At 37.0% G+C, this 26365-nt stretch overlaps 1 protein-coding gene across 2 annotated transcripts in view; it reads right to left on the bottom strand.

Moving 5' to 3' along the window:
• Nucleotides 1-26365, bottom strand: part of NRK (Nik related kinase) — a 134848-nt gene that overhangs the window by 27353 nt on the left and 81130 nt on the right. For both annotated transcript variants that reach the window (XM_058659018.1, XM_058659019.1), the window contains exons 8-16: nt 23799-23929; nt 21371-21425; nt 15188-15266; nt 14347-14522; nt 12819-12885; nt 11323-12487; nt 7672-7779; nt 4058-4125; nt 1281-1378 (exon numbers count right to left, since the gene is read on the bottom strand). In XM_058659018.1, the coding sequence (XP_058515001.1) occupies nt 1281-1378; nt 4058-4125; nt 7672-7779; nt 11323-12487; nt 12819-12885; nt 14347-14522; nt 15188-15266; nt 21371-21425; nt 23799-23929 (1947 nt within the window). The remainder of the gene's footprint in view (nt 1-1280; nt 1379-4057; nt 4126-7671; nt 7780-11322; nt 12488-12818; nt 12886-14346; nt 14523-15187; nt 15267-21370; nt 21426-23798; nt 23930-26365) is intronic.

The following is a 26365-nucleotide window of genomic DNA, read 5'->3' as shown; positions in this document are numbered from 1 at the left end:
CGGCACTGTTGTACTTTTCTCACTATTTTTCTGCAGAAAACCATTTTCTCTTAGGCCTTTGGGTGTAAGTTAGCATATAAGTAAGAAATTCAGGTGAGTATTCTGAGATCCTGAGGCAAATCCGTGGCAAGGTGTTCTGATGTACCCCATAATGAAGCATGTAATGAAATGTCATGAGATCTCAAATGATCTACATAACACCCATGATCACTGAATTTTAGAGCTCATACAAGCTCACGATTATCTGCACAGATGCTATTCCCTTAACCCTCCTGTTAATGTTCAGACTGATTTGGGGGGTCTAATCTAGAATTTCCTTAAATTTTTATTAGTTAGATCACCATTAGAAAAATTATCCTTCACTGAAATGGAAAGACAGGTGTCTGGGGAAAAAAATTCCTTCACTCATTTCTCACAACACAGTATTTCTGCTCAGGACATGCTACTACTTAAAATAATTCTGCCTTATCTTAATCTGTTAGGAATAAGACTTATGATCATGTCTTTGAATATTCAGTTTTGGTAAAGTATGTGTATCCATTTCCTATTAATGACATTGTAATAAAGTCTGCAGCTTACATTTTTGCAGATGGCTCACGAACTCCATCAACCATTTTTCCTTTACATAACTTACTCAGATTGTTTGAAACTGCCGAATTCCAGGTTTGGGGATCCAAGGCACAAGTTTTGGTTTGCTGATTCTAATATTTTACACATCTTCAATTCATTTAAGTTCTCTCAAAACCACAACTTAAACACACTGGTTTGAAATTTATATTTTAATTTGCAAAGTTACTCTATAATATTTTATTAATTTTCAGGCATTCTGGGAAAAGGCATCAGTTTGTAACTACTGGATATATCATATTTTGGCATGATGAGATAAAAAATTATAAATAAAACATAACTACTCCCCCAATATTCTAAGGTTGTGTGTATATATATGTAACAATTGGAAAGACCCCTTTCAAATTGTTTTTCTGTATTTTTCTCACCTGGTTTAGCAATGAAATAAAGTTGACCCTCTTGCCTGCCTAGATACATTCTTAGCTACCACCCAAACAAAAGAAGAATCCATAAAAATCGTTTTCCATTTGTCAAAGATCAACTCTGAGCACACAATTGCCAAATCCAGTGGCCTTCTGCTCCTAATCCTGCTTGGACCCCCTGACACTGTTGATTCATTCCTTCTTGAAATTCTCCATCCTTGACTTCTGAAATACAAACTGTTAAATATTAGCTCTGTATTTTGACTTTGGAAACTTTGTGCTTTGACTCACCTGATGCTGCTGCTTGGCAATTCTGAGGGTTTTGTGCACTCCCTCCTCTGCTTTCAACTTGCTTCCGAGCTTCTTCCTCAAGAGACAGCTGAAGCACACTAATGAAAAGAGAAAAGAATGTGCCATGGCCTCACAGGGGAACACACAACTCAACAGAAAGAACGTTTTGTTTAAATATATAAGTACATTGCAATCAGAAAAGTATAGTTTAACTATTTTTTCCCAGCTTTCATTTCCCACAACTTGGCATTTTATCTAGAACAGAGAAACAATAAACAATATACAGGTATAAGAAACATATTTCCATGTAATGCATGATTTCATTGCATATTATACCTATTCTAAAAATTCCTACAACAATCCTTTAATATTCAGACAGTACCAATACCTGTGTAATAGACCAGTAACATAATTTTATAGTGAATGTAAATTTTTTAACACACAAAATGCATCATAACTGTTATATAACACAGCCTGGTATTATTAACTTGATTTTAGATTCATGAAGTTAATGTTTTATGTCCAGTTCCTAATGTACATAGACAAATGGACACGAAAGGTAGATTAGTTTTACTCTTCAAATTGAAAGACTAAAAAAAATGATCTGGACTACACTACTACATTTTATACTCATTGTGGAATTTTTACATGGGAAAAAGTTTGGTCATTGTTTAGACCTGGAGCAGACAAAAGTGTTTTCTATGACCCCTAAATTCCAAGAACGACTCAAGCTTCATTTAAATTAATTTTATAAGCTTATTCATATTTAAAATCGATCCATTTGCTATTTATAAACTTAAAATTACTTCTGTAAAGTGAGTAATGATTCCTAGTTTAACACTAGGATTAGTATTATATGTTGGATTTTTGTTAAAGCTCTTTTCCAAGATACCAACGACTACTACTCAAAATTATTTCCTTGATTTTGAGGTTAGGAGGACCATGCCAACTTATTTTTTTGAATGCAAAATAAAAGAAAGTTCCTAGCTTTGCTTTCCATATTTTTGAGGATTTCTATAAGCCAGTAAAATCAATAAAATCTGAAGATTTAAATAGGTGCGATTGTAAAAAAATTACTGAGGGGGGCCCGGCGGTGTGGCCTAGCGTAGTGGCTAAAGTCCTTGCCTTAAACGCACCAGGATCCCTTATGGGCGCTGGTTCTGATCCCAGCAGCTCCACTTCCCATCCAGCTCCCTGCTTGTGGCCTGGGAGAGCAGTCGAGGACGGCCCAAGGCTTTGGGACCCTGCAGCCGCGTGGGAGACCTGGAAGAGATTCCAGGTTCCCGGCCCCGGGCTGTTGCGCTCACTTGGGGAGTGAATCATCGGACGGAAGATCTTCCTCTCTGTCTCTCCTCTCTGTATATCTGACTTTGTAATAAAAATAAATAAATCTTTTTTAAAAATTACTGAGGAATATACATACTGTATAATATCGGTCATATAACCATTGGATCATAGTGTCCAATGTCCTGTCTGAATTTAGTGAGTACTCCAAAATATTTACTGAGTGGCTTGTTAATCTGCATCATTTCTACTGTGAACTGGAATTGGAGAGGATGTGCTTTTAGAAGGAAATATATTTTAACATTGAGACTACAAAACACATTTCTTACTTCATCTAAAATATGAAATTGATTTTTGAAAATAATTGAAGATATCCATTATAATCTATAAAATCCAAGTAACTTGTGCAGATATTACAATATGATATTTTGCTGATATAATATGGAGTTTTAAATTTGATTTTGATCATAGGTAGTTTTCAGGTTTGCTAATTTGCTGCATTAATTTTTTTTAAAGATTTATTTATTTTTATTGGAAAAGCGGATATACAGAGAGGAGAGACAGAGAGGAAGATCTTCTGTCCATTGGTTCACTCTCCAAGTGGCCGCAACGGCTGGAGCTGGGTCAATCCAAAGCCAGGAGCCAGGAGCTCTTCCGGGTCTCCCATGCGGGTACAGGGTCCCAAGTCTTTGGGCTATCCTTGACTGCTTTCCCAGGCCACAAGCAGGCAGCTGGATGGGAAGCAGGGCTGCTGGGTTTAGAATCGGTGCCCATATGGGATCCTGGTGCGTACAAGGTGAGGACTTTAACCACTATGCTGCATTAATTTATGAGATTGGGGTAATTTGTACGTGTACTTTACTACATGGCACATGCAAAAAAGTCACTTGAAAGCCCACATCTGTTTATCCACTAGAATTATTAACTAAACTTTACTAAAGAAGTCATTGTCATTGTTTCTTTTAAAAAGATTTACTTATTTACTTGAAGGGCAGAGTTCCAGAGATTATCTCACTGCTAGTTCACTACCCAAATGACCACAATGGCCAGGCACAACCAGGGACCCTGTAACTCTATTTGGTCTTCCACATGAGTACCAGTGGCCCAGGCACTTAAGCCATTATCTACTGCTTTCCCAAGTACATATGCAGGGAGCTGAACTTGAATCCTTACTCACCTGGGATGCTGGTTTAACTAAAAGCACTTCCTCACTTGTTCTCTCCCTCCCTCACCTCCTTCATACCTTTCTCCTTTCCTTCATGCCTTCCTTTCTTTCCTCTGGACTCTTACTAGCTGATTCTCAAATTATATGATACAGTGATTACAGTATGTCCAAATATAAAAAAGTTAAGGTTTTAAATGTGTGCCAATGATGCAAATGCTGATTTTTAGTTTTGATCTTACAAAGAAGTTGGTGTCAAGGAAACAAAGTTGAGTTTCCCATGTGATAATTAATCATGAGTAATTTGAATATAGAAAACAGAGATGCATACCTGGAAGAGAACTTGACACGGTGTGCACGATCCTGGTGGCAAGGCCCAGCCACAGGTCTCTCTTGGACCTTAAAGACAAAATGCAGTACTTTGGTAGAATTTGTAATCATGAATATTATTGAAGTATTAGCTTTTAGGAAAAAATCTTCCTTCATATATGTTTTCCTAGTAAGCCAGCTAATAAATATGATTTTCATAAATATGAGGGTACTTCAAAAAGTTTCTTGAAAATGTACTGTGAAAAGACAAGTTCATTTTGGTGCTAAAGATTTTGTAAATCCATGCATAGTTTTTTTTCCTTTTTCCTAATAATACTTTATATGGACTTTTCAAAGACTCACTGTACATACTATATCCATATTTACTAATTGTATATCACTAGAACAGCTTATCCATAAATCCTGATGCTGTATTTTAATTTTTCTATAGGAGTGGATTCTGGAGAGAATACAATCAAAGAAACCCACTTATTTTTGAGGAATCCATTACCCAGAGAAGCATCATGACTCCTCTAAGAATTTTACACCATGTTGAAGGAACACCTAAAATAAGAATGCAGATTTATTGGCTCCTAATTTAATGCTATTTCCATGTTATCACATTGTTTCTTTATCTAAAATAATCAGAATTAAAAAATTTAAGTCCAAAGCCCTATTTTAAGGTAACCCTAGATTTTCTAATCTTTCTACACATGCATATAAACATCATTAAATGCTACAGAAGTCCAAGCTGTCCAACGTAAGTACTTTTTTTTCCCATGTTACAATTCAACTATCCTTTTATTAGTATTCTAATTTAATGAAATAAATTAATTTGGATGTAAATAAAGTCATTTGATACAACAAAACTCACAAGAAAAAGGAAGTATAACAAGGCTGCTTCTTTCTACCAGTGGGGCAGTTACTTTCTGCTAACATTGGCAGGCAAGGTGCTACCTGGAGTATTGTCTTGCCTCATTGAGTTTTACATCACCAAGTTTGCATTTACAGTTGCTTTTAGCTGCTAGAAAACATGAGTCATTCTGACATGCAACAAAGCAGTCACAATAGATTCTTTAAATATTTCAATATGGTGCACTTTTAAAAACTGTCTAGTATTTTCATGTTGATTGGAGCACTATATGGTTTCTAAAAACTATACTGGCCTCAAAGAACTATTTTTTATAATGAAACCTATCCAGACTATTTTTATTCACCATCAGAGAAGTGAGAAATTTATTTATTTATTTTTTAATCTTACTTAGTTTATTAGGGTACAAAGGGTCAAGGGCTACAGGGTGAAAATGGGTAATACCATTGTTTCCACACTAATATTATCATTTTTCCCTGTATCTGGGGTCAGGGGAGAAACAAAGGGAAAAGCCCCACCTAGCCTCCCACCCACCCCATATCCCCAACGGGAGGTGTGCTCCAAGGGTCCTGCTCAAACAGTTTTCATAGTTCATCAGTTCTGGATTGCTGCCAATTTCTCAGTTCCAATTGCAATGAAACCTATTCAGAGTCCACTGGCTGACAGTCTCTTCATGGTTGGGGTTCTAATGACATGTGCGAGAACTAAATGGGATATGGGACAGACTGGACAAGCCTGTGGTGCATACTGGCAAGCATGGCAACCAGCGTAGGGGGCAGAACTGGTGGGGGTTATGGGGAGTCGCCCCAGCTAGGATGTAGCTCCAACCAGTTTGCGTGAGGACCAAGTATGAAGTGGGCAGGATCGAGCTGGACTACAACATCCATTGGTTCACAAGGAAGACAGGGCTGGAAACAGAACGAACCCAGCAATCCCAACGACCAGCATGAGCATAAGCTGATTGGTGTGATGGATGGTGTTGGACTATGTACTAGCAAACTCGCGCAAGAATCAGGCCTGGGATCATCTCAGATGAAGTTTCTTTGGAGATCCCTCCAACTGAACTGCTCAAAGAAGTGAGAAATTAAAAATATCAATATTTCCCACTTTACTAATGAGTTTTTGCAAATATAATCAGGTGTTTGGCAGTATCTAGGATACTGGTGTTTTTATGCTTTTAGTTCAGATAACTAGCATTATATTGATCCAATCTAGATCTCTTGGCTTAGGAAGCTGATTTCAGGAAAGTGTTTGATAATAGTAAATCATTTTCTGATTATGGTAACAGTTATTACCTTAGGGTATAGGTAAAGTCAATTACTAAGGAAGAGAGAAAGACACATTTCCTCTTCTCATTAAATAACACAGCTTAGCTTCCTTCTGCTAATGGGTAGTATTTATACAGCAATACTCTTTGTAATGTATTTCAGAGGACTGTTACCATTAAGGGGGCTACATTTGAAATGTAGAATCTTATATAAAGACTTAACAGTAGGCCCCTGTGTACAATAAAGTACTGTACAGGGGAATCTTAACTGACTATTGAAAGATAAGAGCTTGAGTTCTTTATGTATGCATCATAATCTCCCTCAGGGACCAAGAAAACTTACACAGTTAGCTATTAGGAATGTGACTATGGCATAGCAACCTTGCAGGAACTCAAACTACCTTTTTGACTTCACCAATGCATGTGATAAGTAAGTCAACTTAGACACTGCAACTGACTTAACTACTCCTCTTAAGTGTAAGAAAATCAACTACAGATGAAATGGTCTAAACCTCCATCATAAATTGCATACCAAGGCAGAGACATGCAAGGAGAAAGTGATGTGAAATTGTGTTACAAGCTAAAATACTTGCATTTTTTTGGGGGGGGGGGCAACAGTTTACTTAAGCAATGACTGACAAAATCTGATTATTCACAGTATGGGTGTTTGTTAGACATTTTATTTTTAATGAGTGAAGTAAGCCTACAAAATATAATGGTATTTGTAATGAATAATCAAATTTGAGCTTTTGAGGAAAAAATAGAATTTTTAAGCTCCTGTATGCAACCAAGAGCTTGAGAGTTGACCAATATTTTCCATTTATGAAGAAAGTAATGTTGATATCAGTAAATGCTGTTTTGCTGCTGAATAACAAAATGAATAAACATTTTATGTTGAAAATGCCTATTCACACAATGAACCAATATTTTCCAATTGATCAATGTGGGAATTTAAAAATCACCTATTCATAGCACATGACATGACAATGAATTTTAACATTGCTAATGAACCATATTTCATTAATATATTTTAGATTCCACTCCTCTAGTTTTGGTTATTATAAATGAAAATCCACAATTAACCAAGAATAAATTAAATGGATTCTTCCTTACCTGTATATAAGAAACCAGCTTTAACTCATATGTCTCAAATAAAATAACAGATAAGAGACTGAATGCAGAAATAGATACAAGAATTCAGCTGTTTGCTGACTAAACCAGTCCGCAAAATTACAAAATGATGTCATCCTTAATTTTTAGTGAAAAATATAGTTGTCTTATTCAAAAACTTAGTTTTACTGCTTTTTAAGTGACTTCATAAATACTTTCATTTTTTGTTTTAATACATTAAATATTGAGTGACACAAGCCATGTAATAAATAAGTGCTTTTCGGAATGCTCAGTATTGAAGAGTATCAGGAAATCATAACACACAAAAGTTTAAGAAGCAATGTTTTAGGCACTTACATGTGACAGAAAGTCATGCTGAGAAATTTACCTCATTATCTCTAGGATCTGGAACATCTGGCTGTAATGGTTCTACTTGAACTTCAGCCTGAATTGAATGAAATACTTCATCATTGTCTGATGATTCATCTTCTTTGTCCTTTGAACAAGAAATAAAATACTTTTAAATTGTTTAAAATCAAATTATAGGAAGAACTCCATCATCCTAAACTATAATTTAAAAGAATAATTTCTAAATATTAAAAATGCTTCAAACCAGTAGTTTCTTTCTAATAGTCCCAGGACACTCAGAATCCAAGGAATGCTACAAATCATTCATAGAAAACTCCATACACCCACACATATTTGTATATACCTTAATGAGTATAGTTTATTTACTAATGCTCATTTATAGAATACAGGTTAAAGATATCTGATCTATAGATTGGGCACTTGGCCTACTGGTTAAAACACAGATTGCTGGTGTTGTGGCACAGTGGATTAAAGTCGCTGTCTTGCAATGCCAGCATCACATATGGGCTGCTCCACTTGAAATTGTGCTCCCTGACAATGTGCCTGGGAAAACAATGAAACATGGCCCAAGTGAGTCCCTGCCACCCAAGTAGGAGACAGGGAAGAAGTTCCTGGACTCAGCCTGGCACAGCCCTGGATATTATGTCCATGTGAAGCATGAATCCACAAATAGGTCTCTGTCTTTCAAACAAAACAATAAATCTTTAATAAAATGACAGATTATAATGCTCATGTCCCACATTTGAGTGCCAGGGTTTGATTTTTGGCTCTGGCTCCTGATTTTAGATCATGTTTCCAGCTATCAATTTCTGTCTAGTCAAGTCCTAGTCATTGTGAATCTCCGAGAAGTGAACCAGCAGACAGAAGATCTTCCTCCTATCCTCTTTTCTTCCCTCTCCTCCTCTCTTTTAAATAAATTTAAAAAAATAATCTAGTCTCAAGCTTGATTAACTCCTAACTGTAAACTCACACCCACATTTATTAAGTTATTATCCCTGCAAACGTAGTTCCTCTTGAGCAGCAAGAGATCACTGCTGTAGTGGTACAGATATTTCTTCCTAACCAAGCTCTGGGAGTTTAGGAAACTGGTGTCCCCTTTAAGACTATCAATATTCTTCAACTCAAACAGTGTTATAAAAATGTGGTTTTTATTTCTTGCTGGTGAGTTGAAGCACCCAAATATGTCTTTATATTTTAAAAAATTTTCAGAGATTTGGAAACAGCTGTGATGCTGATTACAGAATCCATAAGTTCTTCATATTTTCTTTAAGCATCATACTTTAAGATCCCAACTGCCTAAAGACCAGAATTATGGAATTCACAATTAGTATTTTAAAATTAATTTTAATTATTTACTTCGTTTATTTAAAAGAAAGAGATAAACAGAAAAAGAACGTATCTCCCTTTGGTTTGTTCACTTCCCAGTAATGAATGAATCAGGCTGAAGCAAGGAGTCAAAAACTCAGTCTGGGTCTCCAAAGCGGGTGGTAGGAACCCAACTACATGAGCCATCCATCACCTGCTTCCGCATTGGGCTGTAGATTATCAAGAAGCTAGAATTCAAAGCAGTTAGAGCCGGCATACAATCTCAGTCCCTCTGATATGGGATGTTAACATCCATAACTGGGGCTTAACTACTACATCAAACACGTAATCCACTCTTATTTACTGATATATTCTAATTTAGAATGACTTCTCACATTTATGTTTTTTTTTTTAAATTTATTTTTCATTGGAAAGGTAGAAGAGATTCACCAAGAGTAGATACAAAGATCTTCTGTCTGCTGGCTGCAATGGCCAGAGCTAAACTGAACTGAAGCCAGGAGCTTCTCTCAGGTCCCACATGGATGTGGGATCCCAAGGCTTTGGGCCATCTTCTACTGCATTCTCAAGCCACAAGCAGGGAGCTGGATGGGAAGTAGAGCAGCCGGGATACAAGCCAGCACCCCATGGGATCCCGGCGCTTGCAAGGTGAGGGTTTAGTACTGAGATATTGAGCTGGGCTCTCATATTTATATATTTAAAACAGTTAATGGCAATAAATAAGTGTCATGTTATTACTATTATCAGTCCTTTGGGAAAAGTAAAAGTCTTCTTTTTAAACAAATGAAAAAACTATTATGTCTAATTGGTTACCAGGGTTCATTGGGAATAGTTATTAACTTCTTAAATGTCCTGATTTCTGCCAACTGTCGCTATTCCATATGGTTTCATTCTCTTTATATTGCCTTCTTCTGGGAGATAACTAGACATTATTTTCCCTTTCGGGCCTTTATTTCTTTCTTTTTTTACTTCTTTTCATACTAAATATGTCAGGGAGTTAGGATTTGTTCAATCAGCTCATTGTGCACAAACCCAAATAACTCTTTATCCAGCTATTTGGACAAGGTTCACTTGCAATTATGACATCAATTATTGCTAGGTGAGTAAATGTGGATAACAGAGTTTAATTTAGGATCATCACAAGAATTCTTTTTACATCAATGGATGCTGGAGAGTATTAGAAAATAACAACTCTTCTAATCTTGTCCAACTTCATTAGTTTGCTTATCAAATCAACAAACCTATCAAATTAGAGTAGTCAGATTGGGTTAAATTAGACAATGCCAATCAAATTACAGTCACTTACATGACAGGGATTTTGACAGAATAAAGTGTTATTGACTACTTCTAAGTGAGATAGAGGTGAACAAACTGTATACTTCACCTTTCAAAGGGATGCAGAGACCACATTGGAACTAGCTTCAAGTTTTGTGCAATCATGTCATTGACTAAGTAAAGTAGGGTCAATTTAGTGAGACAAGTTAAGAACATGGCAATTATACACAAAATATTTTTTAAACTGCTTTTCCTTCTCCTTTTAATCCTTGAATTCAAACTCCAGTTTTGCAAAAATGACTTCAATTCACTCATAAAGTATAATTTAGTACTTTATGAGAAGAACAAATAACCAAATTTAAAGGTTAGAGAAACAAAAAAAGTTGTTTTTGTGTTTCCTTATAAAGAGTTTTTGGAATTATAAATTATAAAAACGATTTTTAAGATCCAAAATAGTCCTTTATCTGTATGATATCCTTTTATTAGAAATAACGGGTGTAAAACTAATAAAAAGATTACTATGTATAGAGATAATATTAAGCAATGACCTGCATCATGCCCCCAGAAAGTTTCCCCTAAAATTTAGTCACTAGTTTCTGGAAATTTCAAAGTATTTTGTTTGAAGCACAATTCTTAGTATTTTTTTTCAGTAAATTTCTGACCTTTACAAATGTTTGTTTCATTTGTTTTGTTTTCCCTAGTTTTATTTATTTACTTACAAAAAGAGAACAGATTTCATGTATTTGATATATAGAATTTTAAGAATGTAAAGATATTTTTCTGTCCTCCCTAGCCCTTCTTTACCTTTGTTACTGTTTTCTTTTTAATTTTTGGTAACATATGTTCAGTTTATTTTATCATCACAGGCTTGATCCTTCACTAAATAAGGAGTTCAGCAAGCAGAAAGTAGTGACTGCTGTTCTACAGGTACATAGAGGAGGTCTGCGGACAATAATCAGATATCCAGGTGTCCCTTTCTCTCACAGACAGAAACACACACACACACACACACAAGCATGTACTAGCACATTTTCTCTCCATTTTTGGCTCAAAAACTATCCATTACTCTTACGTTTTCAACTTGTCTCAGTTCTTCCTCGTGCTGATTGAAGATGTCCTCCCATCTGCGTTGGCGCCTTCGTCTGCCGGTTTCTAAATCCGAGAGCTCAAACTCTTCAGGTTTCCTGGATGCCTTAGCCCTGAACCTCTTTGGTGACAGTCTTTTTGCCAGTGCCTGCCTTAGACTAGAAACCCTGGATTTTTTCTTGCGTGCCTGTTCTGGCTGAGAGTAGAATACGTTTGTCGACAGGTTTTCCATTAGGATCTGCAGTGGCCCAAGTGGCTTGGAGTTGTACGAGTTGAGTGCTTGGAGCAAGTCTCTCGACAACCCCTCTATCAGTGCCTGGATGGAGCCAACAGCTTGCGGGGTCTCGAGTGCCCAGGCCTGTGCCTGAGATGCCTCTTCTTCCTGCTTCTGCACTGGGATGAGCAGCTGAGTATCTAAATGCAGGGGCAGCAGCACATGGTGGTTCTGCGAGAGTAGGGGCAGAACCACTTGGGCATTCACTCGGATCAATTCAGCTTCCTCTGCCTCAGGCTCTGCCTGCACAGGCTCTGCTGCCTCTTCCTGTATCTCTGCCTGTTCTGGAGCCTGGTTCTGCTGCAGCTGCTCATCAGGCTGGTTCTGCATCTGCTGTTGTTCAGCAGCCTGGCCTTGTCCCTGCTGTTGCTCGGGGACTTGTTCTTGCCCCTGAAATTCCTCTGGCACCTGGTCTAGATCTTTTGGCTCTTTTGATAGTTGGGCCTGCTCTGGAACTTGCTGCTCTTTTTTGGGCAATGGAGCCTGTACTGGTAGACGCCTAGGCATCTTAGCGTGAGGTGGAAGTGGCATGAGCACCCGAGCTGCCCGCTGCAGTCGTGGGGGTGCCATGATGTGCAGCTGTAGAGGCCTAGCTGCCTTTAGCTTACCCTGAGCATGTAATGGCATGAACACCTGAGCTGCCACATGTAGGCGCTTAGGTGCCTTGGCTGGCTTCTGTAGAGGCCTTGGGATATTGTCCTCAGCCTGTGGTGGCAAGTCTCCCCTGGCTTCCCCCTGCAGCTGCTGAAGTGCTTGCATCTGTGGCTCATCATCAGGCAGCCATCTGGGCTGAGAGGGTTCTCCACGTAGGATACGGAGGGGCCTGCATCTGCTGCTGGTTGGCAATCTCAGAAGCTCATGAGTGCAGGAAGATCCCCTGAGACATATGAATAATGATGACAAAATTAGTATGTCCAGTGGAATGGAGCCATTCACAGTAAGTTTTTCTTTTAAGTGGGCATTTTCTGTACCAAACATTTTTATTTGTAATACTGTTTTGATTCATCTCTGTAATGCTGCCAGATATTAAGGGATAGTAATAAAACTTTCTCCCCAACATGTCCATTCAACATCTCTAGAAGAAAAGATCTGTTATTTGGTGTATCTGAAAGAATTAAGTCTTTCTGAATGAAAAGCAACAGTACACAATCAACCTCTCTTATGTGAATTGGTATGATCCAGTTACATGCACTATTTGTTTAACATACCTGAATCTTTTCATGGTGTGATGTTGTTCCTTAATAGGTTCTTGTCTTTCAAAGACCAGAGGGATTCCTTCATATGAAAAAGAAAAGAAAAATTACACATGAACAGTCAGCAGAGATGCATTAATCAAGCTTAGTGACTCTGGCCTGTGTAATGCTTGGGCTGTAGAGTTAATTCACCAGGGAAGAAAATACCTCTCAAAACATATAATTGATTAGTGATGTGGACAGCAGCCTAGCTCTTAGGCCTACGTTGACATCAAAGTACAGACACTGCCTACAGATTAAATTTTCTGTGTGCAGGGAAAAAATGTGGCAAAATTGATGCAATTCGAAAGAGGAAGAGAGAATGGGACAAGACAAACTGGATGGTTGCTGGGCCTGGCTTACAGCTTAGGGCTCTAGATATGAGGCTTTCAGGGCTAGGGTGACTCTTGGTTTTTATGAGAAGGTAAAAACATCACTTCCAGATTTCACATGTAACACTTTTAAAGCATTCTGCTTCTGTGCTTTTTACCTGTGGCGTTACTACTGAAATATGAAAGTTCAACAAACGTTTTCTTTTGAATTTCCTATAGTACAGTATCTAGAGCAATTATATTGACATCCTACACTGGAAGTTAGCAAGTGACTGAGTAGATACGTGGTTATCCCTCACCCATTTAAGAATGCCTGGGTTCTCTGATTTAAGTCTAGTGACTTTGTCCCCATTGGGAATTTTTTTTCCCCACTGGGAATTAAATCTACCAATCTGCTCCTCACTTCAAAATAGGTTACATCTGGTTAACCAGATGGGACAACTTTCACTGCAGGTAGGTCCTGCAGCTGACTGGAGGGTGCCTGTGGCCTTGTTCAGGTTCCTGTCTCTTCACTCCATTTTTACCCTCAACGCTGCTTGTGGTCCCTCAAATTAAATGTGAACTATTCCACAGAACTTTGGTAGTACTTTCCAGGATTTGGTGAAAATCATCCCAATCCCACCATTTTGGGCACAGACTTTTTTATTTGCATAAATTAGCCTATAATGAAATCTTATAGTTGAAGATTAGTATATAAAACAAGTTTTATATTGTACACAAACATGAATTCAAAATTAGCAGTCAATCAGTGGTTAGTTACAAACCCACTTATCTTGGTGGAGTTGCTTAAAATAGAAACTGGAAAACAACCATAAAATACAGATTTTCCCTTTTATTTGTATTAGTTAATCAGTAGCTTACTTAAAATTTTTACATCACAAAATTCTATTTGAGGCTTTCCAGGACTTTGTAAATATAAATACTTGCCATATATAACTGGCAACAACCCAGAATAACCTTGTTTTGTATATCTATACATGCCTGGGCAAGAGGTCATTAACTGAGTAAAAACACATGGCATGTTACTGGAAAAACTAAATATAGAGGGCCTCAGTATTTTTACTTTCAACTTAATGCTTACATAAACACTTTTTTCTGAACACAATAAAGGAGTAAAATTTTTCTCTCATCTGAATATTCATTCTAGTAAAACAAAACTGCTCATATTTTACCTTTTTTCTGTCTTTTTTTAATGATTCCTGTAAGATGCTTCGTTAACGACTCAACAACGTGTCGTTCATTTTTGATATTCTGAACAAATGGGTGCTGAAGCATGTTTGCAGAAGTAGGACGAAAGAGGAAGTTTTTTATCATGCATTTTTCCATGAAATTGTGGAACTTGCGAGACCTAAAAGTAAGGAGTTATAGGAATAAAGGGCCATTCTTGGGCAGTCCACATCTCTTTCCACCCTCAACCACATGCCACTCTGAAGGGCTTATTTCTGGAGAGAGCTGCCTCTACATAGAACTGTCTTTACAGTGAGCAAATATCCTGCAGCCTGACAATATATACTGCAGAGTGAAGCCATTTAAGTCTCAGAAAAAGAAGCCCAAGTCAGTAGTATTTTCTACTCAATAATACCAGTAATTTCAAGGTATGTACAAAATACAAATAAATGCAAGCAACCAAATGCTTGATGTCAGATATACATATGCATACATACATATGTGTGTGAGAGAGATTCATAAGACAAGATTTGTCAGTCCACAATACTCAAAATTATGAAGCCTGAAGGCTTTCCTTAGTCACTCAGCTTTTGCTTCAGAGGCATGAATGCAAGGATCCATAAAGAAGGTATTAATAGCACTGGGACTAATGTTTTAAAATGTTCCATGAATAGAGAAGTGTTTAAAAAAAAAGAAAACCTAAATGTGTGAAAAGGGGTAAACTGAATCATAAGGGTGAGTGTCCAACATGGACAGTAAAGCAAAACTGACCAAATGAATTAAAATGTCTTTGCTACACAAAATGTCAAGGCAGTGTATTTAGGAGATCAAGACATTCATTTTTACCATCCACTGGATTTGACTGTAGGAGCATTCTCCCGCAAAATGACAAAAAGAGCTTCCAAGGGCTGAAGGTTACACAGAGCTGTAGAAGGAAAGAGAGGACTTTAGAGCACAGAGGGTATCTACAGAGCACATTCCTCATTCCAGAGGGATTTCTCAGTGTTATTTCGCATCTCCAGCTGGATACACACTAGGGAACAGCAAGTACAAAATAAAGCACTTAAGAAAGGCTCCTTTTAAACACAAACATTACATTAGATAAGATTCTCAAGTTTCGCCAGCACTGTGTATAACAAGTCAATAATAAATTAGACTAGAAGAGTTTTTTTTGTTTTGTTTTACTTTTTTTTTTTTTGTTTTTTGTTTTTTTTTTTTTTGGAAATTGTGGTTGATGATTTTTATCTGGAAAATTTACAAAAAAAAAAAAAAAAAAAAAAACATGGAGACGAACACTCTATACAACAGATATAGACCAGAATATGTAATTCTAGGCTTCATTCAACCAAGTTAGTAGCTAGATACAGGAATACATAAGGAAGGTTGGATTGAGTAGCCTATAAAGCTGAGAAGAGTCTATTTTTGGAAGCTGAGAGTCCTAGAAAGGAGGCAGCTGAAGTACAATGGCCTGTCAGAACACTTTACAGAATAAACCCTTACTTCACTTATATGTGTCTCAATTTCTTCTGAAAAAAAATAGTTGCTGTGAGAATTAGCAACCTTTAACTAAAAGCAAATCTGATATGTACTATGTTGCTTAAGAAATACTACAGCTGTCCAAATCTGTGTCAAATTACTGAGATTTCACAAACACAACTACACACATATAAAATCTATTCTAATATGACTATATGAATTATTTCTCACTTGCTCTAGAATTCAAGGTTTTTCTATAACTATTCTTAATTTTTAAAAGATTTATTTTGGGCCTGGTGCAACAGCTCAGTCACTAAATCCTCACCTTGACTGCGTGGGGATCCCACATGGCCGCCGATTCATATCCCAGCTGCACCACTTCCCATCCAGCTCCCTGCTTACAGCCAGGGAAAGCAGTGGAGGATGACCCAAACCCTGTACTTGCAGGGGAGACCTGGAAGAAGCTCTTAGCTCCTGGCTTCTGGCTTTGTATAGCTCAGCTCTGGCTGTCATGGTCACTTGGGGAGTGAAGCAGAGGATGGAAGATCTTCCTCTCTGTCTCTTCGTCTCTCTATTTGTCCTTCTAATGGAAATAAATAAATCTTAAAAAAGAATTTCTAAACGATTTAACATAATTTATTTGAAAGGCAGAATATGAGCGAGGAGATGGGAAGAAAGCTCTTCCATCTGCTGGTTCACTCCCCAAGTGGCTACAATTGCTGGGGGCTGGGTCAAGAGCTTCATTTTAGTCTCCGATGTGGACACAGGGGCCCAAGCAGTTTGACCTACTTCGGTTGCTTTTCCAGGCACACCAGCAGGGAGGTCAACTGGTAGTAGAGCAGCTGAGACTTGAATTGGTTCTCACATGTCAGTGCTGTAGGTAGTGGCTTAGCCAACTACTCCACAACACAGGCCCCATTTTTTAAAAATTTTTCAAATTTATATAGAGGGAAAATTTTTCACATATTTCATCTATACAGATTTAAGAGGATAATGACACTTACCACCTACTTTCCCTCCCTCATTCATCGCTTCTTATTTTCTTTAAATCTTTATAATAACATACTTTCAATCTACTTTATAGTCACAAGTTTAACTCTCCTCTAGATAAAAAAATTCAACAAGTGGTATGTAGAAAAACCACTGTTCCTCAGGAGTATAGACCCAGGGCTACAAATAATAATTAAAATTTAAAATGTTCATTTCACTCATATAAATTGGCATGTTTATACTCTCTATATTAGTTATCAAAAGACATATCTTAACATCTTTGTCTATATGTTTATTGGAACACTATTCATGAAATCCAAGACATGGAATCACTGTAGGTGATCACTGATGGATGAATTGATAAAGAAAATGTGGTTTATATATACAGTGAAACAGTAACCAGTTATAAAAAGAATGAGGACCTTGGGGTTGGGGGAGACACTGCATGTTGTGGCTCCACTTATAATGCCAGCACCATATATCAGAGCACCAATTTGAGTCCTAGCTACCCTGTTTTCAATGCAGTTCCTTGCTAACCTGTCTGGAAAAGTAGTGGAAAATGGTCCAAGTTTGGACCCTGTCACACATGTGGGAAACCTGGATGGAATTCCAGGCTCCTGGCTTTGTCCTAATCCAGCTGTGGTCACTGCTGCGATTTAGGGGAGTGAACCAACAGACAGAAGATCACTCTTCTTTGTATTCTCTCTCTCTCTCTCTCTCTCTCTCTCTCTCTCTCTCTCCCTTTCCAAATAGGTAAAATTTTAAAAAATTAAGTTACTGACATGGAAGGGAGTTGCTATATGCACTAAGTCAGACACATAAAGATAAACATCACATGTTTTCACTTATACTAGGTGCTTCAAAAATGCTGAAACAAATGGAACTGCAAGTCAAGTTAATTTTGGTGTAAAAACCTTCTGAAACCCATGAATACAAGAGGTCTTGTATTCCATGGACATGCATATTTTTAAAAAACTATGCATGAATTTAAAAGATTTCTTGCACCAAAATGAACTCATCTTTTACTTTCATTTTCCATGGACTTTTGAAGTCCTCTGGTAGGTGGAATCTATATTGTTCTTAAAGAAGCAGAGAACAGAAGAGTGGTCACCAGAGCCTGGGAAGGACATGGGAGAGGAAAAGATGGAAAGAGGATGAGCAATGGATATAAGGGTGTATTCGAACATTCTAGAGCAAAATTGGATACCTCATACTTGACAATAATTAACTGAATGTTACAAAATAATACGCAAAATATTGTAATGCTCCAAATACAAAGAAATTACATATATCCGAGGTGGTTAATATGCCAGTTATCATGGTCTGAATGATTATTACACACTGAATACACATATCAAAATGTTACACTGTACCCCATAAATATGTAAATTACTGTATGCCCACAAAAATATATCAAAATAATAAGTGTCTCACCTATTTTCTGTTGTTTTACAAAAGAAAATAGAGAGCACAAAAAAAAAATCTTCAGATGAGAGACAGAGATTAACTTTCATTAAACACAAGTGTGACATTTATGGGAGCACAGTTAGATATTAATGACTCTTCATAGAGTCATCCTTCCTCTCCCAAAATACATCATCAGGAAACTTACAATTTCAAACTGACATACAAACAAAATGAAAAAGAATCTGTAGGATGATTTTATTAGGTTAATAAAAAGGCAATTGTTCAAAGGTCAAACTTAGTTCTCAATTACACAGATGCAAATTAATACAAGGTGAAGCCTTATATTTGGGGGCAGAATTAGCTATAAGCTCAAACAGTCAGGATCACATTTCACTCTTTTTTTATCCCTTCACTGTGTCTACTCATTTATCAGGTTTTACCCTTTAAACATACTGTAATACCTGTCATTTACTTAACTTACAATATCTTCAGAGGTCAACAGTTAGGATGCAGACTATGTAGGTTTTCATCAAGGAATATGGGAATTGCATAAAGGAACAGAGCACAGGGTGGGTAAAAGATCTATCTGAACAGCAGCTGTGGATGATTTCATGAATAGTCTAATTTTAGAAGTGATGCTAAGTACTCTGTCCAACCTATATCTCATAATATTGCCTAACTGTTAACAATTATAGGCCCAATCAAATTAAATAGCACATTTTCTTAAAAACAAACAACAAACAAATATCTTAAGAGGTTGGACACATATTAAAATGTGCCTATGTAGAATGTGATTAACTAAAGTGGTGTATTTGTAATGTGTATTGAGATCTGAAATAATCTTCTGAGTCCTGAAGAGATATGCTCTTGATGGGACAAAGGCAAACTAGAATCATAATGCACTAAGATAAAGACTGACATGGAGTGTGAGGGAAGGATGCTCCAAGAAATAGGACTAAAAGCAAGCATTGTTTACAGCAATAAAAATAATTTCTACCAATCAGGGGTATGTCAAAATAGGGAAAGGGAGAATCCAGATTAAGTAAATTGGTTTGTGTCAATCATGTGCACAGAAGGGGAGCAACAGGCTAAGAACCACATCCTTTCAGTATTAGTCAGCCTAAGAGATTCTGTTGTTTTATTTACCAGCATTTTCTGCTTGGTTTGAAGATCTCTTTGTGGTTTGAATTGAAGTCCACATTGAAATTATGAAAGAAAGTGAAGGATCTAGTATAGCATCCTTTCATCGAGAACTTCTTTCTTTAGAAAAAAAAAATCTCTGAAAAATTCATCAAAGAACGATAAAAGGAAGAGAATTTGGTTATCTGGATCTCAGAGAACAGTATCAGATAACTGCCACTTTGGAAAGCCATCCTCCCTGAGATAATTATAACCTGGAGAATTTCCGACGCTCATTTCCATGCAAGGCTAATACTAAGGAAATAACGGAGCTGGTGAAAGAGAAGTGTTTTAGTGGGGTAACAATATACACTTATCAAGCCAAAGTTGTGCCATTCCAATTACCTATCCAGAGGGATTGGCCCTATTTTCTCTCCTTGCAAGTTCAGAACATCCTGGTGTTCACTTGTCTTAAACCCTGGGCAAAACTCCATTGCACTTGTTTGTGAGTATGCTCATTATCCTTTTTATTTTTCCTCCTGTGAGATAACATTTTGAAATACACCAAGTAAAACAACAAAAAAGGGAAACCTAAAAACATGATGCTTCTGATGAGGTATGGTCAGCAATGATGAGGAAAAAAAGGTATTACTTGATTTGATAATGCATCCTAGCCAGACTTGTGCATCAGTGCTAAGATGAATTACCATACTGTGGATATAAGGAAAAAGGGGGTGTGGAAGAAAGAGAAAGCCAGGGGACACACAGAGAGAGGAAGATAGAGTAAAATTCAGAGAAGAAAAGCTATACCATGTTTCCCAAATGCATATAGTCAGGAGAGACCAAGGACTGATTCACATGTTCTAAGCTCATTTCTTTTCTTTCATGTGGCACATGCACATTTTTGCCTTTTAGTCTTTTTCATCATTCATTTCATATTCACAAAACTTGGGTATTTGCAGTTTAGGGGCACTAGAGCCCTTACCAACAAGATCTCCATACCTGTCTTAGCTTTGTCCCAACCTTACTTTGATACCCAAGGGACACCAGACATTCTTGACCATAAAGTTACCACTATCTGCATTTCTTAAAATTGTTTGGCTTTGAAACCTTGTGCTGAGATAGTTCAAGCTTACATGGTTTGGTGGATGAACAATGAGAAGACAAGAGTACACAGAAACAAGGGGACGTGCACAAATATGTCCCGTGTGAAAGAGCAAAGCAATCCTCCCCCACTATTCCCCAAGACACATAAATCCAAAGATACTTCTTCATACTTCTCAGAAAAAATACTAGGAACGCATTATTGTTTACAGGTTGGATTTAGATATTGAGGACAGTAAATATGCCATGCTCTGGGTTCATACATTAGGTGGTTATCAGTAATTTATACCTAAGCTCATATTCCATTTTCACTTCTGTATCAATGTCTTGAGAGACTAGGATGCTGACAGTTCATTTAAATCATGACAAGTGGGGGATACCAGAGGAAACTGTGAAGCACACAGGGGTGGCTAAATGGAGAAAAGACATCAAAGGTGAACTGGATTGACTCCCTACGGATAAATGGCTCATTTCGCAACATTGCTGAGAACTGGATCAATTTCAACGAATGTACTGGAGTATATTCTCAACGATCACACCTTGAAGCAGCAGCACTTTATGACTGTAAATGCTCTGGAACCTAAATATTCCACTAGTCAACTGAGACTGGAATGTTTCTGGATTTCAGTTGCTTAGGACGGTCAGGACCCAATACTACAGAGGCTAAATTGAAACACAATTCAGTCAGCCTAAAATATGAGAGCATATTTTAAAAAAGCACATGCTGTTTTATAGATCCACATTTGGCCATTCTGTCAAATTCATCTGGCACTCACTAAAAAGGCCATCACTTATCATTTGGCACATAGTGTGACACCCATGTGACCAGTAGAAACTGACTGGTACAAATGGTAATTGCAAATCCTTCCAGGAAAACATATTTGTACAGTGCATATGGTTAAACTTTAACAAATGTTGAGCATTTTTACTTACGAGGAGCCCCTTCAGCCATTTCAATTGCAGTGATTCCCACAGACCACACATCACTCTGCAAAGAAAAAGATGACAAAAAAGACACTTAAAAATAGAAAATGATAGTATTTAGAACCCTTGGAAAAATATTTGGCTGAAGATGAGTTTGCCAGCATCAGTGGCATTTTCCAGGTCTTTATAAAGGAGATTCTTATTTATTTTATTTTGAAAGGCAGAGTTACAGAAGGAGAGAAGGAGGCAGGGAAGGGAAGTGGGAAAGGGAGAATATCTTATATCCGATGGTTCACTCCCTCAAATGGCCATAAATGCCAGGGCAGGATCAGCTTGAAGCTTGGAGCCTGGAACTTCATCCAGACCTTCCATGTGGGTACAAGGCCTAAACACTTGGGCCATTTGCCACTACTTTTGCAGGCACATTAGCAGGGAGCTGGATCAAAAGTGGGGTGGCCTAGACACAGACTGGCACCCATATGAAATGCTGGCCTCGTGAGCTGTGACCCAGCCCAGTCCAACCCACTGTACCAGAATGTTAGTTCCTCTGGGTCTTCTGTAATGAAGTTTTATTACAGACTGACAGTACAGGGAATAATTTGAACCTGTGACAAGCCCAAAGACCTTGCTCTACAGTAAGCTGAGGTGGACTGGGGTCAAATTCAGAGGGAGTTTATCTTAAATATATTGGTATTGTTGCCTTAACTGAAATGCCAGAAGGTACTTTTCATATTAAAGTCCAATTGCATACACACAAAAACTATGTCATCTTGGGCAATGTCACTTCATAAAACAGTGATAATAATTGTATCCACCTCAATGGACTCAATGTGTATGTATGTGTATATATATGTATATACAGATGCATGTAGGTGCATATATACACATATGGAATGTATATGCACACATATGTAGATGTATATATTACATATATTATATAACATGTATTATATATTATATAGACACATTTACATACAAATACATATCTACATTTATATACTTCCTATTAATTTCAGTAAATTCAGTCTGGGATTATAAAGATGCTCTAGGAAATTTTTTTTTTGAAAATCAAGCATAATTTATTTCTCACAATATGCATTTAACTGTAACTTTTTTTATTAATTATTTTGCATTATGTGACAGTTTCATAGGCTCTGGGAATCTCCCCATCCCTCCCCCCACCCTTCTCCCCTGGTGGATTCCTCCACCTTGTTGCAGTATTACAGTTCAAATTCAATCAAGATTCTTTCTTTGCAAACATATACCAAGCATAGAGTCCAGCTACTTATTGTCCAGATGGGTTGAACAGTTTCTTGGGGAGACTATTTCTGGTCTGAAGTTAAGATGCTCTAGGAAATTACCCTCACCCCAATTAACTATACTCAAGAATGTAGAAAGGGCACAGGACTAGAGACATATTAAATGGTCGAATAACTTCTAAACAAATTAATTACATTTGCAGAAAACTGGTTTATAGATTTGGTACCTTCAGTTGTGAAATTTTTTTCTAGTATCATGGAACTAATTTTTTTTAAGACAACGAATGCAATTGAAAGCTCATGGAAGACTGCTATATGCTTTATGTGACTATAAAGTATTATTCTCACAGAAAGCCACTTGAAGAACTTGGGTTTGCACAGTCTTTTAGTTTCTGATATAGCAAAGACTCTATAACTGGCACCCAGTGAATAACTATTTTGATCAAGCAGAGGGAATTTAAGAAAATGAGATGAAGCTTAAATTAATCAGCTTCAAGTATTAAGTTCTAAGTTCCACAAAGGGAGACCACAATGGATTGTTTGGATGACTTACGATGTGGAGAGTGAGTGAGGTTTTTTCCAGACTATAGCAAATGGAGAGTTTTCTTTCCACATCAGCTTTTTGAAATGTGTACCTAGATGTATATTGTCCAAATTGCAGCTTCAGTGGAAACTTTAATAAACAGCATGAATTGTTACTTACTTTGTCTATCCCACTGGTTTTCTGTGGTTTGGAGGTGAATCACGCCAAGGATTTTCTGCATTTCCCTGAGTAATCAAGTTACTATTTTTTTTCTCTTTGGAGCTAAGTTACTATGAGGATTAATAACTGGCTTTACATTTACTTATTTTTTTTTAAATTTACTAAGTTCTCTGCCCCTGAAAGTTAAATTTCCATGTAAATCCACATAATATAATAGTGTACTAAGGAGTTACCAGCAACAAAAACTAGGTATTCTACCTCAAATCTCAGTGACTCCCAAAGGCCTACTTTTGTGTCCATGCTTAGAAAACGTTACTTTCAGGCACAGAATCTGACCACATGTAAGAACACAAGACTGTATTTCATATTTGAGTTTAATGTGAAAGGGGGATTCATGCACTTTATTCTTTTATTACTAAAAATAAATTTGAATCAGAATCTCTTCCCGAATGTGTTCGCACTCTCTCACACTCACTCGGTAATCATAGGAGCGTCTTGGGTCCTCGTCACAGTTAATCACTTCGGGTGCCATCCAGTATGGTGTCCCAATGAAGCTGTTTCTTCTTCCATTGGTTCTGCTCACCTGGGCACTCACTCCAAAATCCACTGCAAAATTCAGCACATGTCAAAATAATTAATCAGCAACAGAAAGCCCAATAAGTTACTGCTTTAACTTGGAAAGCCAATACAAAAGCCACAATGGATAACAGATTTTCATTCCAGCCCAGCAAAACTTTACCATGAAGTCTACTCCAGGAATACTGGGAAATAAGCTTTTGCTGCTATTTATGTTGGAATGAAACTCAGCAGTGCTATTATAAATCTACAGTAGGCTTGGCTCAATGTTTACCATGAATATTAAAAATAAAGTTCTATTGGTACACCCTGAATCTCTGAAGCAATAACATATGTAGTATCTGGGCCTGCCACCAAACAGGAAGAATGGCAACATCTAAGAAATCTAAAATGTATCAGCAGTTGATTAGGAAGCCTCACTTATGACACTGAAAAATCCTATTGCACTGATTAAGAAAAATGCACTTTGTGCTAGAAATTAATTTCTTGTACAGCTCTTTTGAATCTGATGCAAATAATCACTGCAGAGTCTATACCTTAACTTAGACTACAAAATTTTAGTCTTCATCTGTGGGATACATTATAAGAAAATATTTGGTATGGTATCCTCAGAAACAGTAAGGGGAAAAAAAGATGCTAAGCAGACTAGGGTTATTGAGTCCAGAAAAACAAGACAAGGATGAAAAATGAAGGAGATTTTCTAATTTAGAATGGTTTCCAGGAATCTAGAGGATGGCAAACAAAACTGAATGAAAAGCAGCTTGAGGAAAGTAGGAGAAGAGGAAAAAGGAGAAAAAACATTTTTTAAGGCATTGTGAAGAAATGATGTAACAGGAAAAACTGCAAAACTGTCTATAATGCTGTACAGAATTACCACTGCGTGTTGAACAGTCTCATAATACAGATATTTTTATTAGAAATAGTTTATATCAGAGCTCAAGTCAGTTTACATTCTCACTATCCCCAAGGGCAAGATTTAAGGGCCAAGAAATAATAAATGCTATCAACTAAAATATGGTTTATATCCAGGGAAGAAAATGGAGAGAAAAAAGATTAAAAGAAAGAATGGCAAATTAAAAAGGGGGATGGGGAGAAAGAAATGGGAAAGTTGAAAATGAGATGTAAAGGCAGAGATGAAGTCTCAAAAGTGTCATAAGGTAATCTTTGATGACTTGAAGGACTAGAATACACATCAATTGCAAATGCAATATAATCATTATCCTTTTTCCTTTCTGTTACTTCTTTTGGCTGCCATGTGGTTTGCCTTCTCATTAATATGTTGATTAAATTTATGAAGGTATCTCAGTCTCTGGAAAATGGATTAAAAGATAGGTTTGTTTTGGTGTAAAAACATGAAATCCATGCAGTTTTTTTTCATGTATTTTCCATGCATTTCCAAAAGTCCATTATTTGCACACATTTTATTTTTTTCACCAAAATAAATGTTTAATATTCCTTTCCTTGATATAACATGCAAGAATCCTGAAACTAACTTAGTAGGTAAAATAGCTTGAATAAATTCAAATCCAGCACTATAATGTCTCTCAGTAAAGTACATTAACTTTACTACATGGGATTTGTGCATAATTTCTTTCAGTGTTGCAAATGGGCAAGTAGGTCTGCAAATTGACCCAAGTATATGAAGCAATGCTTCTGTATGTGAACGGAGTTTAGTCCTGTAGTTGATCATCTATCCTGTATATTTAATGTGAAATCTACACACTCCTGACACATTTTAATGCAGTCTCTTAAAACTGTTTCCACTTTTATAGTTTTGAATGCTAAAGTGGAAAACACTTTCTAGAAATTTTCATTTATTTTCAAAGCAACTTCTACATCATGCTTCTTTCACAAATGTTTACTGAAAAATGTTCTCAACAAATTAACATTTATTTTCTGTTTAAAAATTTACTTATATAAGGTGAAAAAATTTCATATATATATACAAATTTAGGAAAATTCTTATTTTTATTCTATTTAGCAAGAAAATGGTAACTATTTTACAGTCACATTAAAAGACATGTTATGAAGAGTTGATAAAATTAAAAGATGATCTATGTTCGATCTCAACGGGGCTAACAATGCTCACTAGTGACATGACTTACATGTTATTTTAAAACAAATCATCAATGTTTATTTAACATTAAATGATGTGATTATTAAAAAAAAAGATTCATTTTCTTTGAATTGGAAAGTCACATATACAGACAGGAGGAGAGACAGAGAGGAAGATCTTCCATCTGATCATTTACTCCCCAAGCAGCCTAATGGCCAGAGGTGAGCAAATCCGAATCCAGGACCCAGGAGCCTCTTTCTGGGTCTCCCATGTGGGTGCAGAATCCCAAGGCTTTGGGCCATCCTTGACTGCTTTCCCAGGCCACAAACAAGGAGCTGAATGCAAAGTGGGGCCATTGGGATTAGACCCAGTGCTCATATGTGATCCTGGCATGTGCAAGGTGAGGACTT

This window comes from Ochotona princeps, chromosome X, assembly GCF_030435755.1.
Source record: "Ochotona princeps isolate mOchPri1 chromosome X, mOchPri1.hap1, whole genome shotgun sequence".
Taxonomy (NCBI): domain Eukaryota; kingdom Metazoa; phylum Chordata; class Mammalia; order Lagomorpha; family Ochotonidae; genus Ochotona; species Ochotona princeps.
Note: the sequence above shows the minus strand (reverse complement) of the source record. Positions and strands in the feature narration are given on the sequence as shown.